A 25,333-nucleotide genomic window follows, 5' to 3' on the forward strand; every position below is an offset into this window, starting at 1 on the left:
AGCAAGGAAATGAATGTGTGTGATAGGAGTGAATGGCAGGATATATGAGAAATAAACTACAGTCCTAAGCATGCAAAAATATATTCTAATTCCTGACCGAACAAATGCCAGAGTTTGACTTCCCAAACTGACAAGTCAATGCTTGTAACGGTATCTCAGAAAATCACAGGTGCTTAACAGCTTGCTTTAAACCAAAGCGAACTCTGAGCTGGCTATAACTGTGAAGTCTGAGCTGGCTAGTTAACTGCTCCTGGTGGTTGATTTACTCAGTTTGACATGTCTTCATCCAGCCAGCACATTGCAATGTGTGAGCATACAGACCTTTCATTATCATCAAATTTGGCAACGCAGATCAAAGGAAAGAAAAAAAATATACCAAAGAAAAATAACAGCATTTCTGTCTTTGATGATGAAAGCATACATCCACGAATGCGCTGTAGCCTTAATATAGCACATAATCATGCTCTTTCTAATTGTGGCATCCATTCAGACTATATATTTCATAATGAGAACATATATTTCGTCAGTGTCTTGATTGGAAACCATCTTACGCAGCATGTTTCTATATAAAGGAGACATCTTTATATAGTATTTTTTTCTGTTCAGCCTTTCATTGGCTGCCTCATTTAAGTCATGTTTCTTATTATACTTTCCTAAATATGTCAATGTTAAGAACTGCAAAAGTGATGTGGTTTGACCTATTTATTTTAGATTTGATCAACAAATACTATTACAATGAATAGATTCTATTTTAAAGACAAATCCTCTTCGATATAAAGTACACAGGAAATCAAGGAATAATCAAAATGGATCTGACGAAGTCAACAACTTTTCAAGTTTTCCAAATGGTGCCATTATTACACTTATTTAATGCAGTTGTGGGACATTTTACTTGTGTAACATGTATCATTGTTATGCCGATGTGTTCCTATCATTAGTTCATAATAAATGGTGAGATGTTTCGTGAAAGTGGGAGTATGGATTGGAAGTTTGTCATTACAAATTGCATCAGATGGTGAAATGGAAGTTACATTTAATTTTGCTGTTGATTGTTGGCGTCTGTTTATGCGTGACATGCTTTACTGCTAAGCATGAAGCTGCATCTGTGCTCTCAAAGGCAGACTCACAGAGCTTGGTTCCATGCTGCACACACAAGTTCATGGTCACTTGTCTTATTCGAGCAGTCTGATGAGCAGCTCGCTGATGCAGACTCCAGCAGCGAGGATGATGAACATGAGCAGCACGGCGAGGCCACGCCGTACCACCAGCTGCCTGACTGACAGAGCCATGTCAACGGAAGTCTGCTGACCTGCATCCAGCACTTCCAGCTTGCCCTTCACTGAACTCAAAGAAGTAGATCGACTGGTCTTTTCGTGGCCGTTTTTATCGCCAGAGTCCAGAGCTGTGAGGGTTTTAACACATGATTAATGATTTCAATAGTTCCCAGAAAGAAAATGTCCATAGCTGTAGGTAAAATAACTAGTAAATTGTGTTAACCTTTGTTTTCTATCCAGAATATCTTGTTTCCCTCTGTAACTTGGACTCCTGCTCTTATAAGCGCCTATTCAGAGATTTAAAACAACAACTAAATCACAAAAATACTGGCTAAAATATTAGTATCCACCCAACCAGAGTTTAAGTTGGACATAGTTTGCATCTACAATAGCAATGTCACTGAATTAAGTGAATTTGTTTCTTCCTCTGACACAGAATGTGACTCACCTCTTTAGTGGTTTTTGTCCAGTTCAATTTACACAGGAAAACTGCAAAAAACAAGGACTGTAGCAAAACACAAATTAAAATTCCTGACCATAGTCCTGTAACAGAAAAGTTTATTAGTTTGAGTGGAAATATGATACTGTCACTTATTGTATAAATATTGAATCTGTCCTCACCTAAGATGCCCATTTTCACAGGGAACATCAAAGACACACCAATGGGGAACCCAATGAAATAGTGACCCACCAAGTTGCACGCAGCACCAATCATTTGTTTCCCTGCCCCCCTGACAATACCTCCGGTCACACCCTGTGAAGGTCAAACAAAGAGAAATCTAAAATCTGTGCCAACAAGTCGGGTTTGTTTTGAGAGGCAGAGACATGAAGTGACTTGTGTGGCAAAGGCTCTCACCGCAATGGCCTCAGCAACATGGATGAAACCGTAAATCTTCATGATAACCGCCACCCTCTGAATAATGTCTCTAAAAGCAAAATGCAGATACGGATATAAAAATGTAATTCTAATGAAGACAGATGAGTGCAAAGTTGATTGAAATATTCTTTTACTTTGCTTAAATAACAAAATCATTAATGTCTCAGGTAGTGACAGTGCAAAGTCCAAGCTTACTTTGCTGTCAAGGGTCAGTGTTCTCTAAAGTTACTACATGACGAATTACACTGTGAACTTAATAGACCCCTGTGAGGTTCTGACTGTTGAAAGTTAAAAAACCAAACCAAAATCTGTACTTACTTCTCTGTAGTGAAAATGTAACCAACCACATCCTTAGACAGAATAAGACATGCTCCGATGAAACATGACACAATAACTGGATAAGGCATAAGAAAGACAGCACGTCATTAGACAAGGGTTGGAAATAGACAAAAGCATAATGGGGAATAGAATGTATTCTAAATAAAAAGAACGCCTTTTGGTGGCAAATTAATTTAAATGGAAATGACTTTGATTTGTTTGATTCATACATGCACAGACGACGGAGACCTTGCTGGACAGCTTGGCTTGCTCTGTGTTCCCAGCACCAAGAGCATTCCCAACGCGAACACTGGCAGCCACGGAGAAACCCATTGGAAACTGTGGTGGACAGGATGAATGGAAAAAGGGAAACATTTCATAGCCAAATGTGAAACACACAGATTTTTGGGTATCGACCTGTAGATCAAAACCATTAAAGTATCCACACAAACTTTACATTAGCATAGATTATGTTCTATTATTTCATCAATCAAAAATATATAAGAAAAATATTATATAGAGTAAGAGAGAAATTCTAGCTTTTAGAGAAAAGCAAGCTGTTACCATGTAAACGATAGTAGACAGTTCATAAACTATAGAATGAGCTCCCAGCTCAACCTCGCTGATGATGCCTGCCAGAAACCCTGCAATCTCATACAGCCACCACTCCAGACAAAGCATCAGCATGCTGGGGATGGCCAGGCAGAGGAAAGGACCCCACTCCTGCAGGCAGTCTCTTGACCAGCCTAAGAGATGATAGGAGGTGCGATGGATTCAATGAAATGTATTAATACCCAGCAAACAACTTATACTGCCAATTTCACCGAAGAACTGTGAGACATTGTCATATCTACTATTTGGAGTGCAGGCTCCGTTGTCATTAACTGGCATGACGTGTCTTTTTTTCTTCTTCACGTTAAATGGACCACAAACTATGGTACACAGAAATGCGTTTACAATGTTTTGTGTGTGGCCACTTATGAAGGAACATTATCTCTGTTGTACAACATACAACGGTTAACAGGTAAGGAAAACAATCTATGTATAGGTAACCGTGCAACCCCCAGATAACACTGATAATAATTACATGTATATGAATGTTTGACGCGATCACACTACATGTCCATTGCAATGACACAGAATGTAAACAAAGCAGGCCTAAAAGCTAACCTCTGTTATTATAAGCAATGATATAATAATAATAATAATAATAATAATAATAATAATAATAATAATAATAATCGTTATGCAGGCTTTACACCTTGATTCTGGCTATATAGATTTTTATGGGCCTTACAATACATTTATCAGCAATAGCCCTGACCTGTTTAAATAATATATAGGTGAAGCCTGTATTTATTTAATTTTCTCAAGTTTCACTTGCACATAGTCTTAAAAATGATAATATATGACATGTCTATTTAAGTATACATGAGACTGTGATGAACCCTGATAAAAAAGGTTTGGGGCTCTGATGGTTCAGATTGTTTTAATGCAGTTGTGAACCAGCAGCAGCAGGCTGCATGCTCAAGGACCTATCATGGCTGCGGTGATTCATACTTTCTCAAATCACCTTTTATTACCTGTTTTACTGCCATTGACTTTCTGCTGACTCCTAACTCATCACTCTTAACCGGTCCCCGGCTGTTTGGGGTCTCTAGGGATAACACAGCTGAGTGCATCTCTGACCCCCCATCTGCTATTCTTCACCCACAGTTTGCGATGTGTTTGGCTAATTAATTCATTCCAAATAATTGTAAAGCTATAACGTATAGCCTAGAGTATTTTTTGTAAGAGCACAGTAGGTCAACACAGACGGCAACCTCCAGTTGTAAAAAGTGAAGGCAATATAGAAGTGCCTTAAACTTGCATTCTCTCTCACAGCCATCAGGGGCGCCTGATTGCAAAAAGAAGTCCAATTGTATAGAGTATTGCAGAGACGACGTGTTCTTTTTAGGCCAACCCAGGAAGTTAGCATCACACTGGTTCCCTCGACAAAAAGCCGACGTTATTTTGATTTGGGATTACTGGAGAAAATAAACTCATCGAATAGTAAAAGTTTATTATACTTACATGTTTTGTTCAGAAAGATAATCTTCACAAATGAACACCACTTTTATGTTTTTGAAGCGTGAATGCATTCGGCAGAAGTAAAAAGCTAAAGTACTACACAACGGGCGCATGAGTATTCACAACGAGGCCTTAATCACTAGTTTCAAGTCCTCTTCACTACAGATGATATTCATTATAATCCCATTTAGAGTAAAATTGACGACAAAGCATGGTATGCTGTAGGGTGTGGCTACCTTGTGATTGACTGATCGCTATCACGGCATTGTCTGGTCTGAGAGTTGTCCCTGTTTTCATCTTAGAATTTCAACCCTTTCATAGTGTGTTGTCACTTCATGAAAGTTCATTGAATTTGAAATTGAATCAGAAATCATAAGGAAGTAACGGTCAAATGAAAAGCTATCCCTAAAGTAGTTTAACTCGCTGAACTTACCGTCCCAAGTAGCTTTGTGCAGTCCCCTGGAGCAGATGTATACAAACAAGAATACAGCCAAGATATACTGTGAGATGGTATTTGCAGCTGCAGATCCACTTTAGTGGCAGCAAGACAACAAAAAGGTAGAAAAACAAAGTATTTAGTCATTGCCAGTAAAAGAAGTCCTTAAATAAAGCCTCCAGTTGACTATTAGAAATGACTACTGAGCATGTTATATCCTTACTCTGATTGATACTCTGATTGGTTTAAAATATAAAAGAGGATTACTCAGTTAAGGCGTACTCTATTATGGGTATGGTGGATGTACTCACGCAACCCCCAGATCCAGATGGTTGAGGAAAATGTAGTTGATTATTATATTTAAAATGTTCCCCATGGCTCCAGATATCACCTGGGGCCACATGATGCCCTGTGAGACACAGTAAGCTGTTTAAAAAAGCACGCCTTCTGAACACATCAGCGCATCTGCTGTTTGTATCAGTCTCGCAGTACACGTTCTTTACAACACACAAAATAATCTCATTACAGACCAACTTTGAGTCATTATTTAGTTTCACACCAGTGGTCTTACAGTCATTAAACGCACCTGATTCTGAAGATACCTCCCCTGCAGCTGGTACATGAAGGCAGCCTGCAGAATCCAACAGGAGGTGATGAACGGAGTTAATTAGATCAATAATGCAACAAAACAACCATTCAATAAAGCGTGTATGGATGGAGATGCAAAAAATAAATTACAACTCACTGGCAGAGCCGGCATAAAGATTTTCACATACAGCTGGGAGAGTCTTTATGGCAGATGAGAAAATAAAGGAAATGATAAATAAGTGCAATAAATCAAGCTGAATAACTTGATCCATGAGTAATACGTGCATTTGATGTCAGTTTGTGCTATTGCATGGCTGTGATGCACAGATTTTGAAATTGAGAAGGTTCACCTGGCGACCTCTGGGCTCTGTCTGACAGCCAGCAGAATGGGCTGAGTGTTAACGAGGATGGCCCAGCAGGGGAAACAGGCTAAGAGCAGAATCAAAACCCCCCTTTGGAGTATCACTCCGACACGCTTTCGGTTACCACTCCCATAAGTCTGCAAGCAGGTGGTCAGAAAAACAGGAAACTAAAATAACACCTACCCATGTGCAAGAAAAAGGGCAATTTTACACAGGAAAACAAATCTGGAAGAGCACACTGTGAGCACAGCAGTAACTGGTCAGGACTGACCTGGTTGTATAAATAAGATCAGCTGAATACCTGAGATATGAGAGTATCACATGTTGATGCCAAACCACTGCCAATGGAAATACCTGTGACATTTATTACCTATAAACAAATTAGATGATATAAGACAACAGTCCAGAAAAAATAGATAAAAACACATTCATGCTTGGATAGATAAAATTAAAGTTTTAAAACGCAACACAATGATGAGCAATGATGCCTGAGTGCAGAATGCCAATAAAAGCAGAACCTAAACTGCACTGAGATCACTCACCGCAGTCGCTAACGCCACCCCCGCCAGCTCTGTTTTCCCCAGGTGACCGCAGAACACCAAGCTGACGAAGCCGATCATGAAGACCATCATCTGTGAAATGAACTGAAAAACAAAATCATGCTCCCACATATTCATAACTATAAAAACATAAATCAACTTCACAAAACATGAATGAATAAAACTCCACATGCAGCACATACAGTTGCTAATGTAATTAATGTTCTTTGAAAAAAAGGCCTTTCAAAAGGCCTTGAGGTATGAAAAAGGTCCTATTTGCTCTGGCAGCTGACATGTGTTATGCTTTAGTTTTGCCGCAGCTCTTTTGTAAGCGTCTTTACTACCTCTCCTTTCTTCTTTAGAAAATAGTTTTACTGATTGCTGGTGTAGGTTTTTGACAGCCTTTGGCATCAAAAGGTTTGCACAAAAGGAAACTAAATGTCCTCATCTATGAAGTTTTGGCTTTGTGCAATGAGAGGTGGAAAGTGGATATATGCTGAACTATTTCTCCTCACAAAGTTAGACACTAGCAAATGCACCTTATTTCTATGGTATATTGACTATTTAGCATTCATCAAGTCTATACACATATAGATATATACATAAGTGAAATTTTAAGGGATTTAATAGTTACTTTTGACCATGTAGCTTATTCAAGTGCTAATTGAGAATGACCAACATATCACACTGTATTTGTCTGCACTTGAGCTAGTGACACCCCTGAGGGGTTTATTTAGGTCAGTGAAAAGGATGTAATCTGTTTTAGTTAAAATGCTGCCACACTTTTATCACTATGGCAATTCTTTTTCTAATTAGTCCCAATGGTTTGGAGTTATTACCCTGTTAATTACTGTTATAAGAAAGTAGGTGGTAATTTGAAAATAATTACTGGTACACCACAACCCTTGTGTTAAAAGTAAAGCAATTCAACCTTTTTTATCAAATCAAAAACATCTCAGACATATTCACTTTTATCATGGTAATAAATGTCCTACACAGTAAACTAGTCTAAATATAGCCGTTAAAAAAAAGAAACAACATAGATGTTCCTGTACTTTCACACCCAATCATTCTGAGTGTTACTGTAGACTTAGTACCTTTAGCTCTAAAAAATGTTTACTCTGGTGGAGTACAATTAAACTCTTGTTGCATCTAGACACAATCTTACCACGGGTCCCGCTAGTTTCAAGAGCTGAACTGTTTCAGTCTTGTAGTCCACAGGTACCCAGAGCTTAACCCTTTTCATGCAGGATCCGCAGCGTGACTCAACACTGTGAGCAGCAGCAGAAGGCGATTCGTCTGTTGTGGCCTGTCCATTTACTCCTCTACATGCGTCTTTTGAAGCTAAATCTTCCATACTGAAAAGAGATTTGGCAGAAAACAGAACTCAATCCCAAACTGAATAATCGTACTGTACAATTCTTCCCCTCAGACAAGAAGGCTGAGAGTAATCAATAACCAATTACGTAGGTAATAATCAATAACCAAGGCAATGTCCGCCCACCTTAATCTCTGTCTGTGAGAGAGGGCAAATACAAAATGCTGAGGCATTGCTACAAGTCAGATCACTCCAGTCCCGGCCCACAAACAAGCTGAGCACTCCCCTTAACATGGTGCCAGAATGAATTTTTTTTTTTTAGCTGTTCCGCTGCGTCACAGATCTTCACAGTTTCACCAAAGTTCAAAAAGAAAAAAATGTTTTTGGTCAAAGTGTGAATACACATGCCTATAATTAAACACACTGTATGAGTAATAGGGCTTTCAACCTGTTCAACTCTGGGCATTGAGGGGAGGTTGAAGTTATGACGCCAACAATTTTACTGAAGAATAAAGCAGGAAAAGTATTGATGACTTAAACAACACAGCTAACTGTAATGAGGGGTTGAAATGCTACTTTCACTGGTCATAGGGTATGTCTAGAGTCGGGTGAAAATATTGATTAGTGCAGCTTTTAAGGGGCTATAACTGATATTTTACACTAACAATGTATCGTAGTTATGAGCCTAGAGAACAAACGCCACCTGCTTAGCACCAAACAATAGACAGACACAGTCAGTGACTAGCTGGTGAACATCGAGGAGCATTTAACAATTTAGACCCCCACCACCAGATATTTCCAGTTTTAGCCATTAAATCGAGGTGGTCAGAAACATGACCCCACATGAATGATGTAATCACACCCTAACTGTGGGGTACGTAAATGATCAAACGTTTGCTTACAAGTTCGCCATATCAACTTAAAAGGTGATGTGTCATTGTTGTGTTCACAGCTCACAGCTTGTTTTCTCTATCCCCAATTGGCCAAAAATAATATCAGGTTTTGCTGAAAAGAACTCCTTTTTGGTAACATATTCACAATTTTGAGTTTCCTGTACCTTTAATATGTGACGATCATGATGAGCACCATACACAAATGGTCTTCCATAGGTGTCTGCCATTATAATCTAATCACATATTCAACTGCATGTAATTGGAAACAATATGTTAATGCAATCATGCAAACCTACCTTAAATGTAATAGCTTTGATTTTCTTTTTAAATTCATTATGAACGGTTATTGCATTACAGGCTCAACATCATAATGTGTAATGTGTATATTCCTGGTTTTAGATTTTATCTAAATGACCACTAAAAGCCGAAGGCGATATTTGAAATTCCCATCACCGGTAGAAACTGCACATTGTCTGCTCGAAAAAAACAGACTTCTGATGAAAACTGTTTTGCTGTTGGCTGTCAAACCATTTCATGGCAGCAGAGATACAGAGAGAACTGATGTTATGTTGCTGACTCACAGATTTATTTTCCCCTCACTGAGGTAAATCACTGAGTCTGTCGTTGTAAAACAGCACACAAGCTTGTATTCTGTAGCCTCATCATGTTATATTCTTCCTCCCATAGTAACACCTCTCAGTGAGGTGTTCCTCTCGCTGGTTGTGGCTACGAGAACCTACCATCGGGTGGTGCTGTTTTGCTCTTGTTGAAATTCAAATTCTGGCACATCAGGCCGTTTTTCTGAACTTGAATGGATTTGTAATCATTCAATCAAATAATATAAACATTTATTTGTCTTTCAGGTGATTCAAATCATTAAGCACAGTCAAGCAACCCTGTGACATACTGTTGAACATACACTCAGTTAATTGTTGCAGTTTCAACTGTTTTCTTTGCCTTGGGGGCCAAAGGGAGAAGAGAGGAGCAGAAAAGAGAAAGGGAAATTAGCGGAGGCCAACAGGAGAGGAAGGGGGTGACACCTAGTGTAGGCCCTCATTCATTTTCCTGGTTCAGTGATGCAGCAAGGCCCACCAGGTCCACCCACCCACCAAATTGTATTCCTCCGGCTCCCCCATCCCAACTACACGCACAGAATCACACACACATACACGTAAATATATTCCACCAACCAGCGGGGCCGGCGTCCGCCGTGACGTCACACTGCAGTTCTTCTCGGGCTCCACTGGATGACAGTGGCAAGTCACCACGTGCACATGATGAGCCGTCATTCTTAATGGCGACCGGTCAGAGTGTGTGTACGTAAGTGCATTTGTATGCGTTTGTGTTTGTGTGCATGTGCGTTTGGGTGGGGTTCGCGCCTGATGGGTAGCGATGGGGTATTGAGGAGGTGGAGAGGGCTTATTGGAGGGGGTAGGTGGTTTGATGGAGGTGTAGGAGGCGGGGGTGGGCAGTAAAATCGCAAATGAGAGGAAATTGTTTTGAGTCACAGCAGATTTGGTGGAGTGAGATAAGGGTTGATGACGGTGGTGGTGGTGTGATTAGGATTAGGGTGTGTGTGTGTGTGTGTGTGTAGGGGGGGGGGGGGTTGGATAGAGTAGAAGGTGGTGGTGGTGGGGGTGAGTACATGGAAGGTTTTGGGAGGGGTGAGACTATTTGCACGCACTGTGTCATTGTGTGTGTTGGAGTGTGCATTTATCTGTGTGTGCAGGTTGTGCATTTTTTTCCTGACTATGACAGAGGGGAATTGAGGGAAAGATGAGGAGATGGGTGGTTTACATAATGGCGGCCGGAGAGAGCGGACGAGGGCAGAGCATGTCACGCAGAAAGATTGAGTGCGATGGAATAAGAAAGAGCACATGAGACAAAAGAAGTGAACGTTTGATAGAGATGCAAAAAAAAAAAAAAAAAGTGAGACAGTGCAGAGGGTACGGGGGGTGGGGGGTATGCAGGCCGTGGATGAGAGGATGGATGAGGGGAGGGATGTCAGAGTGATTTTCGATGTGTTCTCTTCCCTCCTTTGTTGGTTACATTGTGGGTAGCTTTGGCGGCTGGGGCTTTAGGGGGTTTTCGAAGGGAACAATGACGCAAAGGGACCCGTCGCGTCTGCTCCAGCTGATAATGATGATGCCTAAAAACGATAACAATAAGTATCTTCTAGTGGAACCCTAAAACCACTGGCACGTGACGCGTATGTCACACATTATCACACATGACACACTGCACTGGACACACAGACATGGCTATCTCATGTTGGCAGTGTGTATGAGGGTGGTCAAAGAGAGAGAGAGAGAGAGAGAGAGAGAGAGAGAGAGAGAGAGAGACAAAGAGACACAGAGGTGGAAATGAAGAGAAAAGGGGAGCGGGGAGGAAAACGGATTATGCTTGGAGTCTGTCACCTGCACACACTTGACGTTCGCATACGGGACGAACATAGGAGATGTGTGCTGAAAGTCAAAAACAAAATGAATGCATTTATAGCTGCCCCTATTGTATGTGGGCAATCTTGTGTAATTTTGCTTTTATCAGTACAGACAGGAAAAAATCAAAGGCAGCCACTCAGAGAAAGCTGAACCCTACTGAGCAGCATTATTTTGAAATGTGGTAAAACCTGAATGAGATGGTGGGAGGTGTGAAGTGTGGGGGGTTGTTGACATATTCTTGACCACATTTTCAGTTAAAATCTACACAATGTCAAGCGCCTCATTTGAATTTCAGACTTTGTCCAAAGGGACAAATAATTGAAGCGTAAAAATGGCGATATAGATGAGAAGTAATTCAGCCATGACTAAAGCAGAGGAGAATTTGCTGTCTGCTCTTTTGATGATGTATGAGCTTTTGAATTTCTTTGGTGAGTCATATAGAAATTACTTGAAATAGTAGCAGCAATGCTGCACTCACATTGTGTACGGGTGCTATAAATATGGCTTGATGCTTTGAGAATTTTAACTTTTGTCAGTAAGGTTGACAAGAGACAGCAGAGAGGAGATATTCTTCTTCAAAAACAAATTACAATCATAGCATGTAACTGTTGAGTCTCTGGGGTAATTAGGTTAAATTATGCGTTAATTAATTCCTTGTCTAACCTGCTACAACAGGCATCGTGGGACCATGTTATAATCCCACTGTTGATTTAAACAGCGCTGTCCTAATGCAATGGACGAGCCTTCCCAAATGCCACCAACCCTGATTTGTCTTCCGTGACTCATCCAGCCTCTAAAACAATGCGGCACGGTGCTGCTCGGTCCCTCATGACACACTGTCCTTTCCATAGCACCCTTGATGAAGCTGCGGGTTTGTCCACAGGGGTAAACACAAACAGACAGCACCAAAGGGTGTCTTGGGAGCCGCTCACACGGACCAGAGCAGGAAAAAAAACCTCTGTAAAAGATCAGAAGGTAACAGGTTTTTGAGGACATCTTGTATGACTCAGTCTAAAGCCTCCCATTAAGCTCACAGGGGTTATTATGTATGACTTTGTGATTTTGCTGTGTCGGTATTATATATGGCAAACAAATACTTGGGAGTGAATTTGTGCTTTGTTGACTCATAGACTGAAGAGGCTCATTTAACGTGGCAGCTGGTTGACCTTGGAGAGGAGGTAACCCGTTCCTCTCACTTTCAGTTTCCCCCCTGGGGAGCTTTTTTCTTTTTTTTCCCTCTCGTCTGAGGAAATGAAGCAGTAGATGTTCTGATCTGACACGAGAGTCACAGGAGAGCGGCACCTGGCCTTACCTACCTAAAACATACCAGCAGCTTGTGACTCTTTGAAGGTCTCTAAGCTCTTTAAATTGATCCTTACACACTTTGACAAGTGGCTTTGCAGTATCTGGTTTTGGAAATAGATTGATAACAAATTAAAGCCAGAGCCAAGCTAGAGTGATATCTCAGCCTAGTGGCCTCATCACAACATGTGCACTGTCTTTTACCTTGAAATCTGGATTGTAAACATGTACACTTAAAACTTACATGTGCATCAACAAAAAGTGTCTTATGTATAGCACATGTGGAATGGTTCCCTCCAATCAAAGTATAATACAAAGAAATGTTTAAAACTCTGAATTGTGCAGTATGAAAGCAAAACTTAATGTACAACCAAAAGTCAGAGCTTTCAGCTTGCTGACCTTTATGATTCATACACCGACACTGTCAAAGGACATTTTGATCGTTTCAGCTGCTGCAAGTCAGATGTTACTCTTAACCACATAGAACTAAGCGTGAGGCAAACAACATTCACACCATGAATAAAAACAAAAGAACTGGAAAACTGAATACATGACTTCAGGAAAGTGGCATTTCAGTCCTGTGTTTGTTTGACCCCTTGAGCATCAGCTCTTTCTTGCTTGTTATACTCATTATTGTACCACGTAACTTTAAGAATGGTCTTTCGATATACTTCGTCACTTCCTCTTTGTGTCACATAAAGCAAATCAATTGCGCAACACATTGCCCTACAATCTAAACAATCTAATCTAAATGTATAAAAGAACAAATACAATAAAAAAATCAGTGAAGCCAGTTGTTTGCAGATCTTCCTATAGGTTCTGCAGCTTCTCAAGACCCTCTTAGACTACAAGTAGGTAGGAGGCACTCATTATTCTACTATCACATCCAAGATGGATTATACGATCATATCAATCCTTGAGATGTTTTTTGGAGTCCAGACCTCTTCTGGTGAACACATGACTTCTGTGTAAAATATGGAGACAACTGCTCTTCTTGTTTTCTTTTTTAGATAGTTACTAATCTGAGAAGTTACTAATCAAATCCGTTTTTTTGCTTTCTTTGGACATGTATCTTGAGTCCTTTCTTTATTCCCCATGACTTGATCTAACACTAACAGCTATTTCTGATAAATTTATTTTTTTTGCAGATCACAGGGAATTTCAAATCTCTGCAATGAACAAAGATATTATCATAAAACAATCTGATGCTCTAAGTAACCACAGAATAATTAACATTGTCTTAAACCTCTTTTTGTTCCAACATAATCCTCCTTTAGACACTACTGTTTTGATTTGGACTCAACGGGTGAGAGAGTGATGAATCTTTTCAGCAATTGCAAAATGGTGCTCGTTTGTGGATGTTTGTTCATGCGTTTCACATTCTGTTTGAACACAGTTTGACCAAATATGTGGTCAGACTCTACAGTTAAAGGTCACAACCACAGAGTATAAAAAAAGTTTGTGGCCAGGTCATACATTGACAACTAAGAGACCCGGAACGAAACTGTTTCCACTTGCCTCTCATTGCTTTCTCAACAATACAGTTCCCAACTCAGTAGATGATAGCGAAATATGAATAATCAATAAGTCTTTCATTTACAGTGTTGCCATGGCAACGCTGTGAAAAAGCTAATAGCTACTGTGTGGTCTTTCACATCTGAATGTTTCACGTCTCCTGAAAGTTGCATAAACCACTTGACTAAAAATTTTCCTAAAATTAAATGCTTTAAAAGATGCACGTGACCATGAATAACAGAGTGCCTCAGAACAATCTGCACAAGCGCGTGCACAGTCGTACAGCCGCATAGATACTCACACTGGAGAGACTGAAGGCACGACAGCGAGAACACACCAGTGAGGTTACATAGTGTGAGGACGAGGAGCAGCTCCCACTCAACACAGAGATCTTTTTTATACTGTTGTTAGGGAACCTAAAGCAGCACAACCAGCTACTACTAATACAAATGGACTGAATTAATCTCATTCTTGTTCAGGGACAAGAAAGTGGATGGAGGAAATTGGGGCGGGGAGAGAGGTGGTGGTGGGGGTGGGGGTGGGGGGTGGGGGGGGGGCTGTGCTGCGTGTTGGTGATGAGGCTTGAAAAGAGATGAAGCTGGCTGGGGGTGGGAGGGATGGGGGAGGACTGGAGAGGGTGAGTTAAACGCAGAAGGAATAAGAATGAATGATGACAAGATTTGCTCCTTTTTTGTTTCCCATCTTTTTATCCTCAAGAAACCAAACGTTTGTCTCTGAATGACCCACACGGCCATCAGAAACACTTTGCTGCAGCCATCAATAGTCAGATATTTCTTATTCAAAAAGCAACATAATGTTATACCACCCAGAGATAGACTGACAATTTGGAAATTAGCTGATGTTGCTGTTGAGAGCTCACACGATTTCCTGTCAGGCTGCAGTATAAATGCTTTGTTTTTGTTTTACAGTAACCTTGCGCTATCTGACAGCCAATGAATAATGAGTCAGTTCGACATACATCTTTGCTAGAAAGTCCTTTACCCCTGAAAAAAAGAAATGTCAGAGGCTGAAGCAGATATTTGTGATTAAGAAATCAACACATTCAATCTTGAATTCCTTCACAATCAATCTAAACCAAAAAGAGCAAGCAAGGATTGTTTTTCTATCTGGGTTCTCTAAACATGTTGCTTCTCATTTGTTTTACAAAACTAAACCTTGCTGATACACAAAAACTAATATTTTGTGTTTACAAAAACATGCAAGATCTTTTATATTAGATTAACTTAGGTTTTTTGTAGTGGTGTGGTGAATAATACTCATTTTAATAAAAAAATAATTCCATTTTCATCCTGCAGAAGCATGTGAATTTTGATTAATTTTGTTTTCATTTAATCTTTTGTCTTTGCAAACATCAAAAGGATGTTTTACTGGTTTATGACATTGTAACAGTGATGCCGATTTCCATCAAATGTGATTTTCTGACCTCTTTGTGTGCGATTCTTTTCCTCCATGAAATGTAACTTCTTTTCTGTCTTCTATTATGTCTCCGTTTGGTTTAGTTTTTTTGCAGAGTTGGTGTTTGATACCATATAATATAACCCTCACTTGGGTTGTCCTGGGATATTTGGTTGAGGTGCCTTTGTTCATAGTTTAATAAGCTGCAACAAAAATGAATCGGCAACTATTTTCATAATAAAAAATGTCATATATTTGATGGTTCCAGGTTTATTTTGTTCTTACATTATAATGAACTGATTATTTGGAGGTTTTGGGAAGTTGATTGAACAAAACAAGACATTTGATGATGTCACATTTTTATAACCCAAGCGATTAATTGAGAAAATAATCAGATTATTGATAATGAAAATAATCATTAGTTTCAGCCTTGATTAGGCCCCTAACAATAATGACTATATCAACTTATAGTACGATATATGAACATAACCTCATCCATTTTCGGCTCAATATTGCCTGTTGTGTTTCAATTTTGTTTACATAAAAATGTCACCAACATTTTGGTCAACATGACGGCAGATTGTAAGACTTGGGATTGTGTTATGGTTATGTGGTTTTATTTTATCGTTGTTTTATTTGTTTGTATATACTATCATATCAGTGGCATTAAATATAAATAAAATAAAAAAATATAAAATATAGCATCCAACAAAAATAGTTATCGTGACAGGCCTAGTCCTATAATTTTATTTTATTACTTGTAATCCTAGTGTATATCTGGTGTGTCTGTATAATGTTGAATGACTTTGTCACGTGGATTATAGCACATTTGACGCAGCCTTTTCAAGCCCCGACCTAACAGAGGAGGAGCAGAAGGGTGGCAGAAGGAAATATGCACACAGGATACAGATGGTTGATTTAATCCACAGATTTTATTTCAACTAATTACAAGAGCAGCAACATCATGCTGGCAGTAAACCATCTAAAGACCAAGTATGTCTTTCATTAACATTTTGTTCGACAGTTTATGTTAATCATCAGCTTGATAACTCAAATTGGCCAGGAAGGCTTTGAAAGGTCGAATCATTTTGTAGTTTCGTTTAGATTTTTAAATTCCATCACTTTTTATTTTCACTCATGCATTCAGCACATGATTGTGTTTCAGATTAGATGATGCGACGCAGTCAGAAAATGCAGTATATGAGACAATATGGCATTGTGACTACACAGCTGTGGGCTGTGATTGCAAAGCCTGTTTCTCTTGAGTTTGTGCGTATGTGTGTGTGTTGCCTACAGGTGACTCATCGCACTGCAGATGACCACAATGCTTTTCTGCCGCTTGAGCGTTCATGGCTCTCTTTCTACCGTTCCCCCTCCTATGATTCTCATTTTCTCACTCCCTTTCTTTGCATCTATTTTTTTCTTTACACCCTCTTGCTATCTCTTTCCATCAGTGCTGTCTTAAGGCATTACAAGCCCGTATCCCCAGATTACATAATGCCCTATTTCGTTCCATTCTGCCTGGACGCCACGGAAATGACACGCAGCAAATAAAGAGACAAGGAAACAGAACATTTACATTTTGAGGCGCATTTCATACATGACTCTGTTTTGTTTGCGACATTGTACCTGAGAAGCTTGGCAACCAGCAGCAGACCGGTCATCCAGCCCAGGTATAATGGGCCATAATGTCATGTTACGATCTGATTGGCACGTCAGAGTGAGGGGCGGGAGAAGGGGCTGGTGACAGAGCGAGAAAGAAAGAGAGAGGGGGAGAGAGAGTGGGGGAAATAATGATGATGATGATGGCGGTGAGGGGCCATGAGCCGAAACAAAGGCAGAATGACAAAAAAAGAAGGTGAGGATCAATTTGTGCCTGCCACCTCATTTTCTGCTTCCCCTCCCCCTTACCTCTCTCTCTCTCCCTCTCTCTCTCTCTCTCTCTCTCTCTCTCTCTCTCTCTCTCTCTCAGCGTCCAACTTGCATCAATCATACATCCATTTACCCCCCATCCCTCTCTCCCTCTCAATTAGCCTCTCCTCCATTTCTTGTCCTCTGCTTTTCTGTCATCTGTATCCAGTGCCACTGATTTTGAATGTTAAAACAGCTTTTCAAATGTGAGCAGGTGCTGTTAAAATGTTTCCTTGATAACGAATCTGAATGTTTACTGAACAGAGAGGGAGATGATGGGAACACTTGCACAAACTAACATGTAAGTTAGCTTTGCAAAATTTTATAGGAAGCTTTTCTGAAAAAAAAGCAGCTCAGAAGAATTACTAATATAAGGACGATAATGAAACTATTTTGTTTTAACAAGCTGATTATTTCATTCAAATGGTTTAGATGTGGAAAGACTGAACACAATTACGTTGCTTTGTTGTATTTTATGTTTGTTTTCTAGGATAGGGCTTTGACTTTCAGTTTTTTGTTCACAAGATCCTTGAAAATGAGCTAAAACACAATATATTAATTTGTTATTTACATATCCAGTCATATATTTAACTATCCTCACATACAATGTGTTTAAAAAAGATATTGACTGAAAAAAATTCTACTCAAGTGCACATATAACTTATCTTTTACCACGCATTTAACTATTCATTTCCCTTTCTTTTTGGATGAACTGATTGAAACCCATCATAATCAAAACTTGCTTGATTGTAGATTAACCTAATCTTGGACATGCAGGCGCACACACACACACACACACACACACACACACACACACACACACACACTGCATTTGCATTGTAATTACCCCTGAGCCCCTCTCTAGGTCCCTGTGGGGCCTCAGGCTGAAGATGGTCTCAGAAGAGTCCCAGTTGTCCCATTGAGGAGATCATTAGCCTGGTTAGAGTAATCCACAACAACCCGCATGTGCGTGTGTGTGCACACACATATGTGTGTGTGAGTGTGTGTGTCACTTGGGTGCTCATGCGTTAAGCAGCTGTTAAATGGACTCCAGGGCCTTTAGTGTCCGTGGACATTAGCTTTATTGGTGTGATCTGAAAAGTTATTTAGTGACAGCTGGGATTTCCCTCCCCAGGGACGGAGCCGGTGACGACTCATGATAGCAGGCATGAATGAAAGGGGAAATAGGCGTTAAATTGAAAGACCTGGAAAACTGCTGGAACCCCCACCCCCCCCTGAAATTATTAAAATATATATATATATATTAAAAAAATAATATATATATATATATATATATATATATATATATAAAATAATATATAATAATTGATGTTATACATTTCTTATTGCTATTTATTTTATTTATCGACAAAATGATGAATGAAGTCTTGTTTTATTAACTTTTAATCAAAAATTAGATCCCTTCATTTTGAAGGTTAATGGAATTACACAATGATACAACAATACTTTTAACATCTTATTTGGGTAACAACAAACAGAGACAACTTTAAGCATTTGATACCAGACATTAACAAAATTTGGCTTTGCTTCATTCTTTGTCTGAGAATATGCATGTTCAAGTGTGTAAATGTATATTCTGTAATTTTTGAAAAAGCAAAAGCAGTGATCTCCATCAGCTTCTTTTTTGCAGGATCATTTCAGTAGGCGTCACAGAGAGTGTGGCTGTGTTTTGTGTTTTATAGGGTTTAGATGATCTGTATCAAGGGTTTTAGAGCAGCTCTTTACTTGCCTGTCTTGGCTTAAAACAGCAAACATCTGCATACAGTATTGTATTCTCACATGGGCTTCTAGACTCTTTGAACCAACGTGACCCCAGCCAATCGGCGGCCCCTCTTTCTTTCTATATCTCTTTCTCATTCTCCTTTCTCCTCCCCCTACCATTTTCCTCCCAACACTGTTGTTTGGAAAAATTATACTCCCTTTACACGCTCTGCTGGAAAAGAGTGGAGGGACGAGGCACATTAAGGGGGGAGAGGGCAACTGATTGCTCCTATTGTTTAAGAGTGAGGCTGGCAGCCTCTTAGAGGGGTAATTGACACACAAGGGGGGTAATGTGTTTGGACGGGAAAGGGAAGTTAAAGAAAGAGAAATTAAACGAAAGGTGGTGTAAGGGCTTGTGGAAAGGATGCTGTGGATCAGCTAAATCTAAACCTTTCTAATTGAATGTGATGTTCTGAAATCAAATAAATAAAAATGGCTATAAATTCACATTTATTTGATATGAGTTCTTGGATGTTTTGTAGTTTGGAGCTCTTTAATTTTCATGTGATTTTTATGTTCCAAGGCAAAGGAGCCATTGAAATTAAATCGCCCTGTAGTTTCCTATATGGGTAAAATGTAACAAAATCTAGAGTAGTGAGTCGACTCATCATTACACACAAATTACTATACTACAGGTAAATAAAAACCTGAAACGACATTACAACAAAAAATCTTTGTATTCATGTGTAGAGGGATATTTGCTACCTGGTTAGTGAAAAAAGCCCCCAAAATAATCACTTCTACAAATTAAAACATATAGTTATCAGCAGGAGATCTAGTATATGCATGTGAGTACATTTTCTCTATAAGCCAAATTGGATGATGATCATGGAAGAGTCACGACTAATTAAATATAAATTGTACTGTATTTGAATGCTTTTAATTATTTTACATCACTGTCAAAAACATTGCTTTAGAATACAAACAAAACATTATATAGGATACCTGTAAAGCTAATACGTAATGTTTTTATACATTTAACTCAGGATTGTGAGGTGAATAAACAATATCTATACATTTTCCTCACAGGAAGTGTATGGTGCCAAAAATATATTCAGCCAACACCGTATATTACAGCTGTCACACTCTCTTTTGTGCCTGTTTTGGAGCAGGCTCTGCCACCATTTCCTGCTATTTATGATGTTCTTATTCTATTTCTTACTCTAATTTCTATCTGCATGTGTCATTTTGTTTATCGTCAAGCACTTGGGGAAAGTGCAGGTGTTAAAAGTGCTTTTTAAATGAACGCAACTCAACTGAAGGAGAAGTAATTTCTAAAGCAGCGGAGAAACAGCAAGTTGAATGTAAAGGATATGATATTATGAAGATAATTTTGGAACAATTTCCACAGTTTAATCACTCAGATGCGGTATTTTTGAATCACATGCCTTGCATATCTTATTCATAACCATACAACCATAGATAATCAACAAAATACATTCCAGGTAATCCTGCTCTTACAAGGATGACCTTTAACCAGCAGGGTGACTCGAACATCACGCAGTGCAAATTGTATTGTAAAAACTATCAAGTGTGCAGTATTATCTGAGGGAAGAGTTTGCTTTACTGCGTCATCAAAGCGAGTCCTGCACGTCCCTCTGTATGTCTGTGTGTCTATTTCATATTCCAGTCACAAGCCGTGTGGTGCAACTGCTCAAAGGGTACGATTTGGTATTTTGGAATTTTTTTTGGGGTTGATAAGTTTCGTGCCTCAAGGTCTGTCTGGGATGGGATGACTGCACGCAGAGAGAGTGCATGCTCAACACGCTCGTGACCACAATCGTTCTAGCTTGATACCCGTGATGAAAAAAAAAGGAATATAGAAAAAAGAATAATTTACATTCAGTTTGCAAGTATGCTTAAGACGCTGCCAACATTTTCGAGTGCTCCCAGAATGCGCCTACGTCCGTGCTTGTCTACATACTTGTGTGCGTGTGTCACAAATTAGTGTACTTGTAAGACTATTATTTGTGATATTATTTTGTGCGAGTACGTGTGTAGGTGTGTGTGTACAGTGTGTCTAAATTGGAAGGCTGTAATTAAATGCGTAGACCTCTCCACTATCTCCTCCTCCAGCCAGCGCCAGTGACGCACAAACCGCAGCACAGCCATGAGTCATCAGGCCCCCAGGATCACCACCCCTCCTTCTATCTCTCTATCCCTGCCTCCATCCACCTCTACACAGCTCTCTATAACCCTCTCTGCCTCTCACAACACATTCCTATGTCCCACTCTTTCTAAATTATCCAGCATCACGCGCACAACACAAGCTGAAGCTTTTTTCCCTATACACTCCTTGAGGTTCATGCTCAATTTCCACCTCGATCCGACACGCTCCCGCTTATCTCTCCACATCTGGCCATCTCTCCCTCTACTACACCCCCGCCACCTTCGCTCTTTACTCGATCTGTCTTTACCCTCTTTATCTCACCTGTTAACCTCTCTACGCCCACCCGTGAACCGGTGTGGGTTATTGAGTTTGCAACAGTTGCAGGCAGACGGGAAACACAAGGCGAAATCGCGAGGAGAATGAGAAAGAGGGAGTTATGGGGAGACATAAGAGACGGGCTGAAATTGTGAGTGGGAGCGGTGGGAGACGTCGGCAGGCAAAAGAGCAGCAGTGACAGTGCGTGCAGTGAGAGAAGTAGACAAGGCTGCAAACAAGTGAGAGGAAGCAAGAGAGAGAGGGAGAGCATGATTTGAGGCATTTGCCACCTGGCGTCCTGAATCATTATCTGACTCATGCTAATCTCTTATCTTCTCAGCCAAACACACAAGCACACACACACACACACACACACACACACACACACACACACACACACACACACACACACACACACACACATTTATCTGTAAAACTAGCACACAGGGAGTCAAAGCAGCATTTCTGAGTGTCAGACGGGAAAGAGACGGAATCAGGGGGCACCGGAGAGTAAGGATGAGAAAACACTCGAAGGAACGCACAGGAGAGATTCTCTCTCGACTCTCTGACGAAGTCTCCTACGTGGTTAAAGAGGAAAAAAGGGGATGTTTCACTTCCATCTCTCAGAGTGTTTATGATATGAGTAGGAAGGGAGAGGATATTAAATGTATGACTCATAAATGTGTGTGCCTCTGTGCCCCACCAACGCCCTGCAGAGAGGGTTGCATCCACTGCTGCAGGAGGGATAAAAAAAAAAAAGGCAATTTCGTGCTTTACTTGGTGTGGTTATCCAATTAGTTACACAAAACATGTGGCTAAGCGGATGTATGCCAATACGCTTCTGTTCCTGATAGATGTTTTATCCCCGGGAAAGCCTTCACAAATATATAGCACAGCTGTCTGATGAAATATTACATTTTTAGTGCAATACTTTTTGTATTCAGGATTGGTTGTTTCAGTTTGACGGGGGATCATGCACTATTATCCTCTGAGCTGACACTGATAATTCAAGGTATTCTGCTCACAGATGCCCTAAGCTGTGTGTTAATTTACAAAGCCACGCGGCTCAATTGTGCGAGGGTTTCCCAAGGTGTAAGTATTATTTATTATCTTGTTCTAACATGTGCACATTAATCGTGTGTACATCCTGGACGTTCCTGATAAAGCCACAGTTCTTTCCAACATTTGAATGAACCCCAAAATTACACGTGTAAATCTTTATTTAGAATAGGCTCTATCTGTAAATAAAATACAAAAAACTGTCTGCTCTAATACAGAATAATGTATACATTACAGAAGTTGTGTGCCACCTCTTCACTCTGCAACTTGAAACTTTTCCATGTGGATTTCAAAGTTTGTGATACACAACAGGGACACCGGTTGCATACATATGCAGGGAACACAACACAACTCTTACTTGAGCACTGATAATTTAAAATCTGAGAATTGCAATGGGTGAATGACTCAATGTTATGGCACTAGATACTACTCCATTGGAGTATCCCTCATTTATTTCAAACATCTAAAATATTTATGCCTCAAATTTGGACTTTGCCTAAAGCAGGCTTTGAAGAATACAGATTTTAAATGGCCCACGAGAGTTGGGCTTTCAAAAAAAACAAAAAAACATTATGTTTAGCAAACACTGTCAGTTTGTGATAATATCTGTGTATGGGATTTAAAGGATTGCCTCTAGCCTTCATAGCCTAATTTCTGAATATATCTTTGCCTAAGCCTACCAGAGTAACTACACAAAATGATATACTTGGAGTATGTGTGCAAAAAAAACCTGTTAATATTTGCAGATTTGAATTTCATAATAATAAGATTATTTAAAAAATGTAGTGCTTCATTCCTTCCGTTAAGTATTCATCTTGATCTGAGCCTTTGTTCAGGATCCCAGTGGATCTGAGTCATTTCAACTTTAATCTCTCACTTTTAAAATAACAGTATGTCTATATTTGAAATGGGCTCTGTCTCCAGCTTTGAATGTTAGGTAAACTGCTGTGAAACTAAACAAAGAACTTAAGAACTTTTTCCTTTCAACTCCAGAATACAGTCATACACCACTTTGCTGTATGTTATTGGCTTACGTGGACACATGCATTTTCTAACAGCCTGTAATTGTTGACTTGTCAAACTAGAGTGAGCCTATGTGAGTTAGAAGGAAGGTTATGATATTGTAACCCCAGGTCTAAAACCATTGGCCCTGTAGCTCCTACGTCACTCGCTGAAGAGGGTGTAGGATAAAGGCAGCGGTGTGCAATACCTTATAAACTGTGCGGTCCGGATATATTAAGATAGGCACATCCAGATTTGCCGACTACAATTATGCTGATTTTCATTGGGCGAAGGCGTGCGAGAGTATTACCCATTGAGACCAGTAGAGGGTCCCACTTGTGCTTGCAGAACTAGAGTTACAATATCATAACTTTTGTTTCCTCATGCTCTTACAAAAACTGATTCCCAAATTCTTAGCGAAAAAAATGAAATCCGGCCACATGAGGCCGTCTTGTTCTCCCACTGGCTACCAATTCATCCCACATGTGACTGTACATACATGTGATTGCAGCATGCTATTCAGCAGATCTTATTGCATTCCACATATTGGATCCCAGGATGATGGCTACCTATCTACCTACTAAATGAAAAATGCAGGCTGCATGACCCGTTCTTACTGTGATCTCCATGCTGGGATTAATGAAGAAAATTCTCCAAATCTGACCAGTTCAGATTCCCACTGATGAAAATGTTGCCTGTTTAACCCGGTCAGAGTGTACCTGTTCTTCACAATGGTGCATGTTTGTTTGTGTGTGTGTGTGTGTGTATGTGTGTGTGTGTGTTTGTCCATTGTAATGCTTTTCCTACCTCTTTTCATCACAGATCATGCAAGCTGGGCAGTGATTTGTGCCCTTTGGGGTCCGTGACTCTTCCTGCCTCCTCGCCTCTGGTGGTTGCTGCTGTTCATGGTGACTGCTGATGTTCCTGCAGGCTTTGCACTCCTCTGTTGACCTTCATGGCAACAAAGTCATTGTTATTTGCTGTTGCCAGATCCATATGTTAATCGCACCAACCTTCTAATGTTTTTATTCTATGTCCATTGTTGTACTATTTGGCTAACTATTAAATCAGTTTGCCAGTCTGAAGCTAGGTTTCCATTAAAATCTAGTAAAAATTGCAACCAAAGTTACAAAAAGTTGGCAAAAGAAAATGCAAATTCATGTGTTTCCACCCACTACCATTATGTGAATGTTAGAAGTTGGCGCATCGCAATAAAGTTGGTGGTCCTAATTCTTAAGTCAGATGCCATTAAACCACTGCATGAAGAAGAAGCAACAAGATGACGTGATTAAAACAGCACCAGTAAAACCTCAAACTTTGGAAAATAGCATTTATGTTTCATAAATGTATTCATGTGAGGTACATGCTTCATGTAGTTTGCGATTAATTTGCTTAATCTGTTATAATTTACACTTTGTTGCAGCAAATGAGGTTTTAACTATTCCACAGTGAGGATCCACTATGTACAGTGAGTTGACTGTTTCCATCTTCATGTTCATGAGTCACCAAAAGTAATCCAATAATAAATCAGTTTTTGTGTTACTACTGAAATCCCAACTAAGAACAAACTTTGCAAACAGTTGGCAAAGCTTCCTAAGACAAGCAATGAGCCTCATTCATGTGTATACTATTTTTTTTCTCTATTCTTCTTTCATATGTAAAAACTGAAAATCATCTCATGAATGATGTTTGAATTCCATTTAGCTATTGTGCTGTTTACAATTGTAGTGTTTTAAACCCAAACCATAATATTTTTTCCTAAACCTAACTAAGTGGTTTTGTTGCCTAAACCTAAGCAGGTGTTT

The 25,333-nt window shown here is 39.8% G+C and overlaps 1 protein-coding gene across 1 annotated transcript; it reads right to left on the reverse strand.

Moving 5' to 3' along the window:
- Positions 1 to 772: 772 nt before the first annotated feature.
- Positions 773 to 24,379, reverse strand: LOC137876375 (multidrug and toxin extrusion protein 1-like). The gene is given in 17 exon segments (XM_068715888.1): positions 773 to 1,367; positions 1,481 to 1,561; positions 1,723 to 1,817; positions 1,896 to 2,028; positions 2,131 to 2,200; positions 2,470 to 2,545; positions 2,700 to 2,808; positions 3,034 to 3,215; positions 4,973 to 5,070; positions 5,287 to 5,384; positions 5,562 to 5,606; positions 5,721 to 5,763; positions 5,914 to 6,062; positions 6,227 to 6,295; positions 6,468 to 6,569; positions 7,633 to 7,822; positions 24,336 to 24,379. Coding segments are annotated over 17 exon segments (1,755 nt in total). The 5' UTR covers positions 24,356 to 24,379; the 3' UTR covers positions 773 to 1,172.
- Positions 24,380 to 25,333: the final 954 nt, after the last annotated feature.

This window comes from Cebidichthys violaceus, unplaced genomic scaffold (genome assembly GCF_023349555.1).
Source record: "Cebidichthys violaceus isolate CVI_PGR_0920_01 unplaced genomic scaffold, fCebVio1.0.p SCAF_20, whole genome shotgun sequence".
NCBI classification, from domain to species: Eukaryota; Metazoa; Chordata; class Actinopteri; order Perciformes; family Stichaeidae; genus Cebidichthys; species Cebidichthys violaceus.